Source organism: Condylura cristata, unplaced genomic scaffold (genome assembly GCF_000260355.1).
Source record: "Condylura cristata isolate star-nosed mole 26May11 unplaced genomic scaffold, ConCri1.0 scaffold00007, whole genome shotgun sequence".
In the NCBI taxonomy this organism is placed as follows: domain Eukaryota; kingdom Metazoa; phylum Chordata; class Mammalia; order Eulipotyphla; family Talpidae; genus Condylura; species Condylura cristata.
Window position 1 is genome coordinate 22065752 of NW_004567108.1, and position 14055 is coordinate 22079806.

Here is a 14055-nt window from a genome sequence, read left to right on the forward strand (position 1 = left end):
TTCCCCTCACTCCTCCCTCCTCCCTATGGCTTTGCTTTCTGAATCAGTTAGTTGTTTTTACCATTATTGTAAAATAAACCTTGGTGTCTTATTTGGCTAGTCTGTCTTCCCCCTAAAATACTGAAAAGCCTTTTTTCTTTTGAAATGCTTTTCAGTATTATTTTTGTACTTTACGCATTAGTATTTCAAATATATTTTAGGAGAATTTTATTGAGTTATCCATACCTTCTTGCAATTTTAGTAAGTAAAATAAAAGGGTTGGAGAGAATTATCATTCTTATAAGACATTTAATAAAACTTAAGATATATTTTAATTTCTTTGTGCTTTTATTTTTCTGTTCATTCCTTCTATCGCAAGTTTCTTTACATAGGTCTTACATGTCATATTAGAGTTATATCTCCTAATTTATTAATATAAATAGCATATATAATATTATCTACAAATGTATTATCTACAACTAGACTGTCATTTCTTTTCCATGGTTGTTAATTATTGCTCCACACATCATCAAGCAGAAATGTCAATACAATCAACTTTTTATATTTTCTGATTTGAAGGAAAATAGCTCTAGCTATTAATATTATTTGCTGAAATTAAATATACTTTAACATATAAACATTTGTTTATTTCTTTAACATATAAACATTTGTTTATGTATATGTTTAACATATAAACATTTGTTTATTTAAAATATGTATATAAAATTTGAAATATATTTTGAACAAGATAAATATATACTTATCTACTGGTAAAGCTATCTGAAGTAATTGGGATAAACTCAATGTTCTCTTTTCACAGATGGACTTGATAAAGGACATGCTCATTAGATCAATCAGTTGCAGCACTAGAAACTTTATTAAAAACAGTATTTCATAAAGCAGTACATTTTTAATGGTTATAACTGTTTCCTCAGTTCCTGAGTCAGGCTCTGAGATTCTAAATTTCCATTTATTTCTGCCACTCTGAAATTAAGAAAAGAAAACCAGGTACTTCTAACTTACAAGAGGTGACATTTGTGTAGGGCTGGTGAAGTCTTTAGACAAAGCATCGAGGAGGAGGTCGTCATTCATGGGCTGCAAGAACCAAGAAACGTATCAACAAGAACAACCTCAACTTCAACATATCAGTGTTTACATGCTGATCAGCAAATTAAGTAGAAAGCCCCACCCTCCCTGAATTAACAGGGAGAGCCCAATGAGAAGACAGATTCAGAGAAACAGTACTTACTGGAAGCACTTCTTCGGGCTTTGGGGGCTGGAGTGGTTTTCCATCTTTATCCTATCCGTGGAAGAAAAACATTACATTGAATTATATCCCATTGACCTTAAGGGTGAACCTCTTTTAAGGGGTTGACAGATTATAGGTGATGTTGTTGTACATTATAAATTAGATTCATCATTTCAGGAAGCAGATTCTCTCACAGGAGAATATGCTCTAATTAGCTCATGTCAACAAACAGCTCAAATTTAGCAGACATTCCCCAAGCTCAGGGATGGCAAGATGGATTCCACATGGCTTGTGACTTCACTCAGAAGCCCACCAACTAGTGCAGGAGATCAGCATGCCAATAGTTCTGTGTGTGCCATATGGTGCTATAGGCAGACATTGGGGTACAGGGATGAGCAGGATCCACTTAGCTAAAATTTCAAATATGCCTGGAAAAGCTAACTAGCCTATCAACCATGCACCTGAACATTGTGCCTTGATTCCACATCACGCTGATACAAAGCCTTGGGAAAACCACAGCAGCTAAGACTCACAAAAGTCCCTGCCCTCAAGGAGTCCACTCTAGGCAGCTCCTGGGAAGCTTGTGGCCCAGAGGTCACCAAGCTTCAAATGGTTCTATGTGCCACTTCTCAGTGTTAGGACGAAAGTCAGAAAAGCATTTGAGACTTTAGTAAATAGTAAAAATAGGATTTATACATTGTGAAGCCAATTTATGAACATAAAAATAATTCCATGGCTATCAGTATAATTTTCCCAAGAAACTGATTAAGGTGTTCAATTATTTAAAATGCAAGGAGGTGTGATGGTTTATAGTATCTCCTGGCCCTTTCTAGACTCACATCAACTTTAGTCCCTTCTCCATTTCTTCTGAGGGTTCTGAAGAACGTGGACTTTTTTCTCTACCACCTCTTAGCTGCAAAGGCAGTAAATTTCCCTGTGACACACGGGACCGGTGGAAACTTCTGCTCCACACCCCAAGTCAAAACAGGCTCCTATCTTTTCTGGAAGGGAAATTTGCAGTCTAGCATCAGAAAGCTGGATCTCACTGCAGAGGCCTGATACCAGCATACCTGATGCATAACAATACAGGATTTTAACAAGAGATTAAGCTGTATCTGCAAATGTTATAAAGCAATTGGTAATAACCTGTGAGGTCAACAAGTTCAGAGGCTGCTAAAGATACTACAGAATAAAGCAGTCAAGAAAAGCTAATCAACTGCTTTGTTAAAAACTGCTGCTCAACTTCAGGACAAGTGGGGAGAAAGCAGCTGCCCTCCTCTTATGAAGTTAACTGCAGCTGATCAGCCTTTACCATGTGGGGGTGGGGCAGGGTGGAGGGTGTCAGTAGTTACAGAACACGGCCTCCTAAGCAGCTCTCTAGCACTGCAGAGCAGCATATAAACAAGCCCAAATTAACAGAGATGCCATGGTTTCAACTGTATGATGATGCAGAAAGGAAGCAGAGTAAAGATCTCCAGAATTATACTTAGGAAGAGCTCAGTATAGTTTCTGTCTTTGCCAAATAAATGGACTAGTGCATATGGCTGGGTAAGGACAATATGAACTTGATTTTCCTGAAAGGTTAGTGCAGTTTGGTCAAATATTTTCTTAGGTAGTAACATGCTACGAAGATGACTGACATTGTTCCACTGTCCACATATCAGCTCACTCCAGTGACTGCATGTAGCCTACAAGGTTCGTAGCAGGTCTCCCTGTATTGTTTTTCTGTGTTAAAAATAACGGATATGGGTCAACTTTACTCAAGTTGAAAAAACCATCTTGTTTTTATCTAGATATTGCAAAGTGTTCCTTAAAGAAGTTATTTTCCCTCAGTTTTGTTTTCCTAGTCATAAAAAGTCTTCTAAATAAATTTTTTCAATTACTGGCACTGTAACAAACCATATATTAGGTTGGTTGGGGTGGGGGGTATTAGAGATTAGATTTCTCTCCCTTAAGACTGACTAGCTACTTAGGAATATTTTAGCTTCATAGCTAGTGTTCTAACAGTATTTTGGTGGGATAATACCATCTGATGTTTAGAATATTAGGAAACAAGATCTTTACATACCAGGTCTATCTCTGTCCCTTCTTTATGTTCATGGAATTCAGAGAATATGAATTAAAGTAACAGAAAAAGAAAGATTACAGCTTGGTTACCTTCATCTCTTCTAATCTATAATCAGGAGGAATTGTTTCTTCTTTTTCTCCAAGCTTTTCACGATCTTCTACTTTGGCTTTTTCCTGGGGGAAAAAAAAATTATACCATTTCCATTAGTAATACATCTTTTCCCCATGTCCAAGTAACTAAATTTGGTGCAAGTAAATCACCCCTAGGTTAAAACATACATGTGCCTGTATGTGTGGCCTTCCTTTATCAACTTGGTCTTTCACAGTGTGTTCAGCTGAGTGGCTCAGAAGTCAGCTGGGCTTGGGCAGTTTTGGGATTTGGGGCAGCTGCCACTTCTGAGTCCTCAGCAGGTGGGAAGGGAAGCAGGTGAACAAGGTTAAGACTCAGACATAAACCTGCTATCACTCACTGCTGCGTTTATGCATGTGTGCCCACTGAGGCTTAACAAGAGAAAGCCAGCTGGTTTCATATTGTGGAAAATGCCTATATAAGAAGGCGACTACCTGAACTGGGCCTGAGAGTGCAATCAAAGATAGTTACTTTCCAAAAGTTTCTGAGCTGCCCTTACCTTTATTTTATCTTTCATCGGCTTTCCATCATCTGGATCTGCTTCACTCTTCCCCAGGCTACCAGCCAAGGCTTCCACAGCATCATCTGGCACCATGCCCTTCTAAAAACACATCAGTGGACATATTAAGTAGGTGATTCATCACTCCTTTTTAAAAGAAACTGTATCAAACATTGTAGAAGGGCATAGCCTTACTTCAGGCCTAGATAAGAAAGACATTATCATTTAATAATTTGAATTATCAGTTGAAATCTATGTTTAAAAATGGTTTAGAAAACATTAAAAATTAGTGTTTTTCATATGAAATGTTAACTATATGCAACTTATAGGATCACACTGAAAAATTACAAGGTAGATCTAACCCTGTGTTTTGGTTTCAAATCAAAAAAGCAATGGAGTAGATAAACCAGAGAAGCTGAAAGCCAGGAAAAAATAAAGAGTTGATCTGCAGGGGCATGGTTCTGGAGCTGGCACAGTAAAGGTTTTCAGAAAAGCCTTGAAGAGGACATATTCCCTGGTGTACTGTGAAACAGTCTGTTCTGCCCTGCAGATTCGGCAGCTCCTGAGAATGGTTCTTCTTGAGGCTTCTACTGCTCAAATTGGCTTTGCTAGTCAGGAGGCTGCCTGTGATTGATTGGCCTGTGTGAGTGACTGTAGCCTGGCTGTCCAAAATGACAGCATAAAGGAAAGTAAAGGAAAAGCTATGGTTAGGCTAAAAGATAGAACTAGATCTGAATTTTTCCAAACCGTCGATCACCATCCATCACTTAGTCACTCACGAACAATTTAGTAGTTCATGGTCAAGGCCTAACTTTTTAAATGAAAGAACAGACTACAGAATGAATTACACATAAGAAGTGTTAAGTGCCATATATGAACTGTTATTTCTATGTATGGATACTAAGTTTCCTATTGTTGGTTTGTCAAAAGGGAGAAAGCGCCTGAATTAAAAAGTCTTAAAGTTTATTCTTATGGTAAAAGCCTGTGACCTCACATTGAGTATATATTGGAATTTTAGAGTCAAATTGTCTGTATTATACGACTCGACCAGCATGCCAGAAATGTGGTTTTCTGCCTCACCATACTGTGCTAGGATACAATGAGGACAGGGAAACTGAGCAGGAAGTGATTTATCACCATCTAGTGGCTGGACATGGCATAGAGTTTACTCTTGGTAGCAACAAAATTCCCTGATGTCTCTAAACTGCTTGCTTGGTATTATATCTAAAGTGAAGACATTGGTGCATTTCCCAAGCCTACCCTAACAATCTGAACTGCTGAATGATCCCAGGAACCTGCTCTCACTTTGTTTTCTCCTTCTGTCTGGCTGTAAAACCTTTGGAAACCACTGTTCCCCAAACCTGTGCCCTTTGGCTGAAAGGAAAGAGTAACAGAGTTAGGAACCTAGGAGAACAGCAATCTTAAGAACTATGGAATCAGAATTGGAATTAAAAAAAAAAAAAGCACACAACAATGTACCTAAGGATAAACTTAAGGGAGATGAAAAATGTGTACAACAAAATGTAAGACATTGTTAAAACAAATAGAGGACATAAATTAATCGGAAAACACCTTGGACTTAAGGATTTGAAGAATAAACATTGTAAAAATGACTGTCTAACCCAAAGTAAGAGACAAATTCAGTGCAATGCCTATCAAAATTGCTACAGCATTCTTCAAGTAAATAGAACAATTGTTATGTAATCAGTATGGATCTACAAAGATGCCCAGAGAGCCAAGAACAACACTGACAAAAAGAGGGAAAATGGTGCTATCATACTTAGTCTTTCCTACCCTAAAAAGCTACAGTAAGAAAAAAACCTATGATATTAGAATAAAACTAGGCACACAGATCAATGAAATAGAATTGAGAGTTCAGAAAAACCCAACCTTCTATGGGCAGTTAACATATGACACAGGAGCCAAGAGCACACCATAGAGAAAGCAGTCTCCCCAATAAACATGGAAATTATATGCTGCACACAAATGAATGAAAATAGAACATCATCTCACATCCCACACAAAAATTAACTCAAAATACACTAAAGACTTGCATGTGGTATGACTTGATACCATTAAAATACATAGTATAGGCAAACTATTCCATGCTATTGGCTTCAGTGATATCTTTGGAGATTTGACTTCACTGGCAAAGAAAACAAAGTAAAAATAAAAGGGATTACATCAAATGAAAGGAAATGTATCAAATTAAAATGTTCTTGCACAGCAACAGAAATCATTAAAATGAAAATACATTCTATTGCAAGGGAGAAGTTTTCACATCATACATTTAACATGAGATGGGTAGCCAAAGCTTATAAAGAATTAATACAATTCACCAAGAAAATAACCCAATCAAAAATTGGGCAGAAGACCTCAAAAGACATTTCTCCAGAGAAGAGGTACAGATGGCCAGCAAAAACATGAAAAAATGCTCATCCTCACTTATTATCAGGGAGGTGCAAGTCAAACCACAGTGAGCTATCATCTTATTCCTGTGAGGATAAAAAAAAAAAAGACCAGAAACAGCAAGTGTTGCCTAAGGTGTGGAGAAAAAGGAGCCCTCTTACACTGTGGGTGGGAGAGTAAATTAGGGCAACCGTTTTGAAGAACAGTATAGAAATTTCCTAAAATACTAAAAACAGATTTACCATATATATGATCCAGCAACTCCTCTTTCAGGTATCTTTCCAGAGAATATCAAAAACAAATTTGAAAAGATATGTATTCCTGTATTCACTGCAGCTCTACTTATAATAGCCAACTTATGGTAACAACTTAGGTGCTTAGTGAGGGATGACAGGCTAGCGAAGATGTGGTATATACACATGGTGGAACAGTACATGTGAACAAATAAAGATGAAAGGTGCATTGTGACGTAGGTGAGCTGGAAGCGATAGTGCTAAACAAAATAGGTCAAAAGGGGAAAAAAACACTATTTGATTTTATTCATATGTGGAATATAAAGAAACAAAGCAAAGAAACAGACAAAATGAAACCCAACAAACATTTGAAATCTGACTGCAGTACTGAGGCTACCAGACAGGACGGGGGAAGCATAGGGGGTGAGTGGGGGCCCAATGGACTGTGGGGGACTAAGGGTGTTTTGGCAGTGGTCACAGTGTGGTAATATACGTGGAAGAGGTGAGTATAAACTCCGAACACATAGAGTGATGTAAACCAATCTTAAAAAGGAAAACACCCAGGATTCAGGATATAGGGCTAAGGATTCAATCTTTTATTTAGTTAAATTTAGAACAAATCTGAATTTGTTGTAAAAATCCAGAAACCACATCTCTGGATTTCCTCAGTAAACTTTTAAAAACATAATCAAGAATCACACACTGTACTCACACATGTTCTCCCTCCGTTCTTTGTTTGCTATTACTAGCTCTCAAGCCTTTCTTGGCTCCTGTGCCCTTTATCACACTGGCTCTTGCTGGCTTCCAAGAGTGTCACAACCCAAGAAATGCCAACTAACCTCAGTGATGGTAATCCAGACAACTGTGTCAACCAGACTTGTGGAGAAGGGGCCCAGAAAAGGAGGTCAGAGAATAAAAAGCCAAGAGTTTTTTTTTTTTTTTGCTGTCCACTAAAAATCCACTGCTTGAATCTACTGTCAGAGTAAAGTTGGAAAGAAACTAAATCCTCTAAAGCCCCAGAAGTCATACCTGGCAGGAGACGTAAATGAAGCATATTTAGACCACAAGAATTCTGCCCTGGAATGCTGCTATTGTTATTTTGATTCCACTCTGTTCTCCACATCTTTTCCTAGCTTCTCTTCCTTACCTGCTGACCTATGTTGATGCCCACAGTGTAAATAATGACTGAGGTCTCAAAAAAGGAGAAGGTGAAGTCCTGGTTAAGGCAGAAAGGGATCTGAATATGGCAGCAAGGGATTCCCCTGGAGGAAGCAGCCACTTTGAGGCCTCCAAGACACCTGCCTATAACTGCTTCGAGGGCTCCTTTCTCAAACAACCCCATTAACACACCCCAAGTACACCAGAGGCTTCTCATTTTTCTGCGGGCCTGTCCTTGGCTCACTGGTGTCGCCAGAAATCAGTCCTAGTTCCACTCCTCAGTGTGATCCTGCCTCCAACTGAAGTAGTCTCCTAGTTCTCCCTGGGAAACGATGCACCCTCTGCTCTTATTGCTCAGTACATATGAGAATGATCAAGTTGTACTCTAATCTTGAGATCTGGTCATATCCACACTAAACCTGACAGTAGCTGAGTGTAGGAGGCAGATCTCCGATATCAGCTGAAGCTCTGAAAGGTCAAAAGAATCATTCAAGATCAGCTCAAAATTTCACTTCCATCATCTATAATAGAGATGATTAGAAAAGGCTTTAGGAGTAAATGAACAACCCCATCAAAAAATGGGCAGAAGACCTAAAAAGACACTTCTCCAAAGAGGAAATGCAGACGGCCAACAGGCATATGAAAAAATGTTCAACATCACTTGTAACGAGGGAGATGCAAATTAAAATCACAATGACATACCACCTCAGCCCAGTGAAATGGCACATCTTAAAACAACTAGCAACAACAAATGTTGGCAAGGATGTGGAGAAAAAGGAACTTTCCTATACTGCTGGTGGGAATGCAAACTGGTACTATGGAAAGCTCTTTGGTGGTTTCTCAAACTGCTAAAAATGGAACTTCCACATGACCCAGCAATCCCACTCTTAGGTATCTATCCAAAGGACAAATACTTTGATTCAAAAGGACACCTGCACCCCCATCTTTATTGCTGCTCTATTTACAATAGGAAAGACATGGAATCAACTCTAATGCCCAAAAGTAGATGGCTGGATTGAGAAGATGTGGTACATATATGCAATGGAATATTACTCAGCAGTCAAAAAGATAAACTTGAGCCTTTTGCAGCAACATGGATGAGGCTGGAAGGGATCATACTTAGTGAAATAAATCATAAAAGAAAAAAAATACCAGATGGTTCCACACATAGCAGCAGTGTAAGAGATCGGGGGGGGGGGGAAGTAATTGTAATAATGTAAAAATGAAAAACAATGAACCACTATAAATCAGAGACATTTTATGGGGTTGGAGAGGGGAAAGGGATCAAAACCAGTGTGGAAAGAACACATAAGACTATGGTGATGGCACATGGATGAAGTGGTGGAAGGAAATTTACAGGGATTACAACAGATTTAAAAAATGCACAAAATGAAGAATGATGTAAAAAAAGACGACTTTAGAGTAGAACATCTAATGAGAAGACACCACCAAGAATCTAGAACAGTTAAGTTATTCAGAGCACAGATCCACTGCATCTGTTGAAACATAATTCCATCAGATATTATTCCCTAAGATTCTAGTAGCTGATGCAAACAAAACCCACTGATTTCAAAAGAAAACAAAAACTGAATGTATTAAATATCACACTTCACCAAATAGAAGAAAGAGAGACAGGCAATGAAGATAAGCAAAAGAAAGGAACTGAGTTGACCTATCCTCCTTTTACTGACATGGGCTACTTGTGAAACTCCAAATAGGCTAGAGATGAAGAAGCATGGTTATCCCCAGTAGCTCAGGAACTAGAGAGAATTCCAGAAGGTTAAAGCAAAACAGAAATTGTAAATCTATCCTGATTTTCTAACGTTATCTTTGAAGCCTAAAGAACAGATACTAAATCTATACACGATTTTATTTTTGACAGAATAAAACATATGGTCGTAATGCACAGCAGGAAGTGCATTGCCCTCAAAGACATTTCCCACCACCCAGGAGATGGCTCACCGTCACCACTGGCTTGGGGGGTGCCGACTGTACACTACACAGTGAGGTCCGAGGTACAGCCTCTTCCACAGGAGTTGGGGCAGTGGCCTGTGGAAGGAAGTAGGTATGATGAAAAACTTTTAGAAATATCTGGTTAGTAAGACCAAACAATGGACCAATAACATACTCTGCTATATTATATGCCGTGAGCATGATTTTCCTCAGGCACCTAAGGGTTGCTGAGTAGTAAGTAACTCAAGGCTCTTTAAAACTCTTCTGCTACTATTATTTCTACTTGGTTTTACTTCTTATCTTAGGAGGGTTATTTAATCTGTCTGAAACTCAGTTTCCACATTGGTAAGATGACAGCACCTATATCTCAAGGACTGATGTGGGGGTTAATGGGATAGAACAGTGAGTGCTCTGACAGTAACTGAGAACACAGCAAAAATAAATTCTGGCAACCAGTACTATTTACATTACTTGTCAGAATACATGCCAATAACATGCCCATTACAAAATATATTTTATATAACTACCTCATTTTATACATCTAACAGCACTTTGTAAATGGCTCTATACAAATGCAAGGTGACTCCAGGAAGTCTCAAAGGGTGGTCCCTAAACCAGCAATCTCAGCATTACCAGGAGCTTGTTAAGACATAATTCCTGGACTCTGACTCCAAGTGACTAAAGCAAAAATTCTGAAGGGGAAGCCCAGCAAATCTTCCAGGTATGTTAATGTATGGTACTTTCTGAATATTACTGTGCTATCTTGTTTTGTCATAAGAATAAAATTTCAAACAAATTACTTTTAATCTAGGCATTTATGGAATCTTATCTCACTTTGCAAGTTGTTCCAGAAATGATCATAATTAGGGCATGATGTCTTCCTCAACAAACGTACCATCTGCTTAATACCACGGAAAATGCTAGAGATGAACAAGAACCACAGTGCAAACCCCGTTTGTAACAAGTGTGCTTAGGTAGGGGTGGCAGCTCCTTGACAGGCTATATTCTGCTCAGCAAGGACTAGAAGGGTGGTAATATTGGAGGATGTAAAGGAGGTCAAATTTTAGCAGACTTAAGTGGGTGACTAAGATTTTAGTGGCTCTAGAATTAGGAGAAAAGTTTATTCCAGACAGAAGGACTACATGAGAGAAGCAACAGAGTGCATTTACTGTCACAGCTTAGTGACACGGGGCACATGTTGGTAGAAAAGGAAGATGAGGGCAGAAGACAGTAGCAAGGGCTTTAGCAAGAAGCTCCTGAGGGCTGGAGCAGAATAACGATGTGACAGTAAACAAACTTGAGAATGAAGAATGATGGGGGACATAAAATGGACCGGAAGGAGACAAAGGACAGAAGCATTGCCATCTGAGGTGAGATGTGTGGACGGCTCGACCCAGGTCAGTTACAGAAACAGGAATAGAAAAGGCATGGCTGTGTTTTCCTAAAGGAATAATTACAGGAGTCAAGTTGCAGGAATATCAGGTTCAGCTTGAGAAAAGAAAGCACATCCAGAAAAGGCAAAACAAAAACAGAATGGAAAAATACGTGGCCTAAGAGCCCTTCTGTCAACTGCTTCCTGCTAAAGTAGTTGTGGGCTCACTTTTTAAAGTTAGTAAAAAACTACATTTTTCAAAACATACTTTTGCTTTTTCAGTTGGCTTAGGCTGCTTTTTTTTATGTTTTGATGAATCAAAATCTTCTGAAAGTTCATCAATGAGTTCTGATTCACTCAAGAGCTGTAAACAAAGGAACAGTCATATCATTAAGTAACAAATCATACTTTGTCAAGAAAAGAAAGTTTTCATAGATTATTTTCTTTGACTAACATATTAGGTCATATTTTAAGATCTAAAACCCAAGATTAATTTATACAAGGCATATTTTTGTTTTATCAATGTAAGATAAAGTTCATGCAACAAAGGAAAATTAATATCTAAATACCAAAAAATAAAAATTAATAGTTTATGTAGTCAAGTCTTCCTGACATGTTAATATAAAAAGAGGTTTTTGTTTCTTCTTTAAATAAAATTTCCTGGTCTTTCCAATGAGGGTAAGACATTTTCTTTCTTATATGATCTTTTGTTCTACTTCTTTAAGTCAGAAAACAGACCACCTACTCCTTTTCCTGATTTTGTGCATTTGGGCAGTAAAGTTCTGCTATTCCTAGTTCCATCAGGTAAAATGACATTCGTTTGGGGCACACAGAGATTCTGATTGATCATAGTTATTAATCTATAAACAAATGGCAAGTGATTCAGATGCTATCTCAGATGGACAGCCTGAGCTCTCATTTCTGATCTTGCTTTTTTCTAGTTGTAACCTTGAGCTATTTACATTTATCCCATCGGTGCTTCACTGTCCTCATCTGTAAAATGGGAATAGTAAAGGTTTTCCTCATTCAGTGATTCAGTGAACACTCAAAAAAGGTAACATACAAAAAAGCTTCTAGAGAAGTGTCCAGTGTCAATGTCGTTGCATAGCATTATGGTAGGTAATTATGCTAGTTGAAACCAACTTAAGGCAGTACAGAATCATGAAAGTAGTTGATGCCAGACTGAGAATCAAACATCAAGTGCTTTAATTTAAGGACCATTTAAAATAAGCTTCTGATAGTCAAATACATGAAATCAGAGGTATGAGCTAAGTGTTGCTATCAGAAGTTCTTCTATCCTAAATCCACATTGACATGTACTTCTCCCAGTAAAATCATCTGTCAAAATCATCACAATTTACACTTTTCTTTTAAGTATCAATAAATTTTCCACCTAACCTTAGACTTCTCCTCAGGTTCTGACAATAGTGGTTTTCCATCTTTATCCTGTAAATGAAATTGAAATCATTTAAAATAAAGTAGAAGACATGCTTTTTTTCCCCCATAAAGTTTATTTTAGGGAGTTTCAGGATAGGAGAAGAGGTGTTTTGTTTTTATATATGAGTGAACTTGTGTTTCAGATTTACATCTTATAAAGTGATCAGAATGGAGAGTTAAGCTGTAAAAATTGAGTACAATGTTTTCAACTATAATATACATTTACTTTTCTTTAAAAGTTAACAAGGAAAAATTCCATCAACTGGACAGGGAAATGGAGTTTTTGAAGAGTTCCTTGGCAAGAACGATACAGTTATATTATTGAAAGATTTAAAAATAAGTCTCAATTCTTCACCCCAAAAGGGAAGAGATATATACCATTTCTATAGTTCTATTTCATTTTGGATATGAGGTTTCACCATTTAAAATATCCCTAAAGTGAGAAACTTTCCATAGAAAAGCATATGTAAGAATCACAACTATTTTTCCACAATGTGCTTATGTGTATCAATAAATTACAATAATAGTCACAGGAATTAGATCATTACCCTCATCTCAAATCAAAACCAACAAGAAATCCACTGTAACAGAAGACACTGGTAAACATTTATACATTTATATCCACCACTCAGAAGATCTATGGTGCTTTTATCCAGTTATCAGTTAGCAAAAAAAAATTCTTACTGAAGTACATGAATTTGTGGAAATTTTAAGGACCATAGTCACCATTTAGGAAACCATCCTTAGGGGATGCAATAGTAGAGCAGAGAACAGATTTCAGGGGTTTCAACAAAACACCCTGCAAAAGTAAGAGGTGTGTGTTGTTAGTTTGCACTGTGACTACCAACACTCAAACATACCGTAACTGTTTTTAATCTGTACTCCAACGGGACGGTTTCATCATCTTCACCACACTTCTTTAGTTTCTCTTCTTTGGATTTTGCCTGAAGAAAATGGAAAAATGTAAACATGTGGATGCTACCTGTAAAATAAGAACTACCACTTTATGTACTTCCTGGGAGTTGCAAAGGACAGCCAGCCAGATACGAATATCTGGAAGAGCTTCATAAACTACAAAGCACAGTTGTCTGGGGAGCGCCTGTCAGGGATGCAGAAAGAAGCAACACACCAGGCATCCTTCTCCACTCCCTCCCAAAGCTCTCGGACACTAGCAAGTCAATCTTTTTGGTTCAGTTGCCTCAGCTCTAAAATAGAGCCACAAATAAAACTTACATGGGTCACTGACTTACTAGGCTCTCAGAGGAAAAAAATTAAATATACCTAGAAGACAGTTAAGCACAGTACTGCAGTAAGTTGCAATTTTAATAGCCTTCATCTCAGCAAGGGCACTACCCTGAGGGGACTAACACAACTAGTTCTCATAAATGTCAAACAGTTCAGCAATAGAGAAGTTGTCCATTATACAACTAGGTCAATCAATGCATACTTGCTTTTGCCTCTTTTAAAAGGAAACCTTATGGTCCTCCCTGGTGGCGCAGCGGGTTAAAGCACAGCACTGAGAATCTGAAGCCACTTCCGCATGAGTTCGATTCCTGCCTGCCCCGGAGG

The 14055-nt window shown here is 38.0% G+C and overlaps 1 protein-coding gene across 2 annotated transcripts in view; it reads right to left on the reverse strand.

Moving 5' to 3' along the window:
• The window catches only part of CAST (calpastatin), a 100362-nt gene that overhangs the window by 11464 nt on the left and 74843 nt on the right, over positions 1-14055 (reverse strand). For both annotated transcript variants that reach the window (XM_012721805.1, XM_012721806.1), the window contains exons 16-23: positions 13347-13430; positions 12448-12495; positions 11318-11413; positions 9687-9773; positions 3925-4026; positions 3386-3469; positions 1229-1279; positions 1003-1074 (exon numbers count right to left, since the gene is read on the reverse strand). In XM_012721805.1, coding sequence (XP_012577259.1) covers positions 1003-1074; positions 1229-1279; positions 3386-3469; positions 3925-4026; positions 9687-9773; positions 11318-11413; positions 12448-12495; positions 13347-13430 — 624 coding nt within the window. The remainder of the gene's footprint in view (positions 1-1002; positions 1075-1228; positions 1280-3385; positions 3470-3924; positions 4027-9686; positions 9774-11317; positions 11414-12447; positions 12496-13346; positions 13431-14055) is intronic.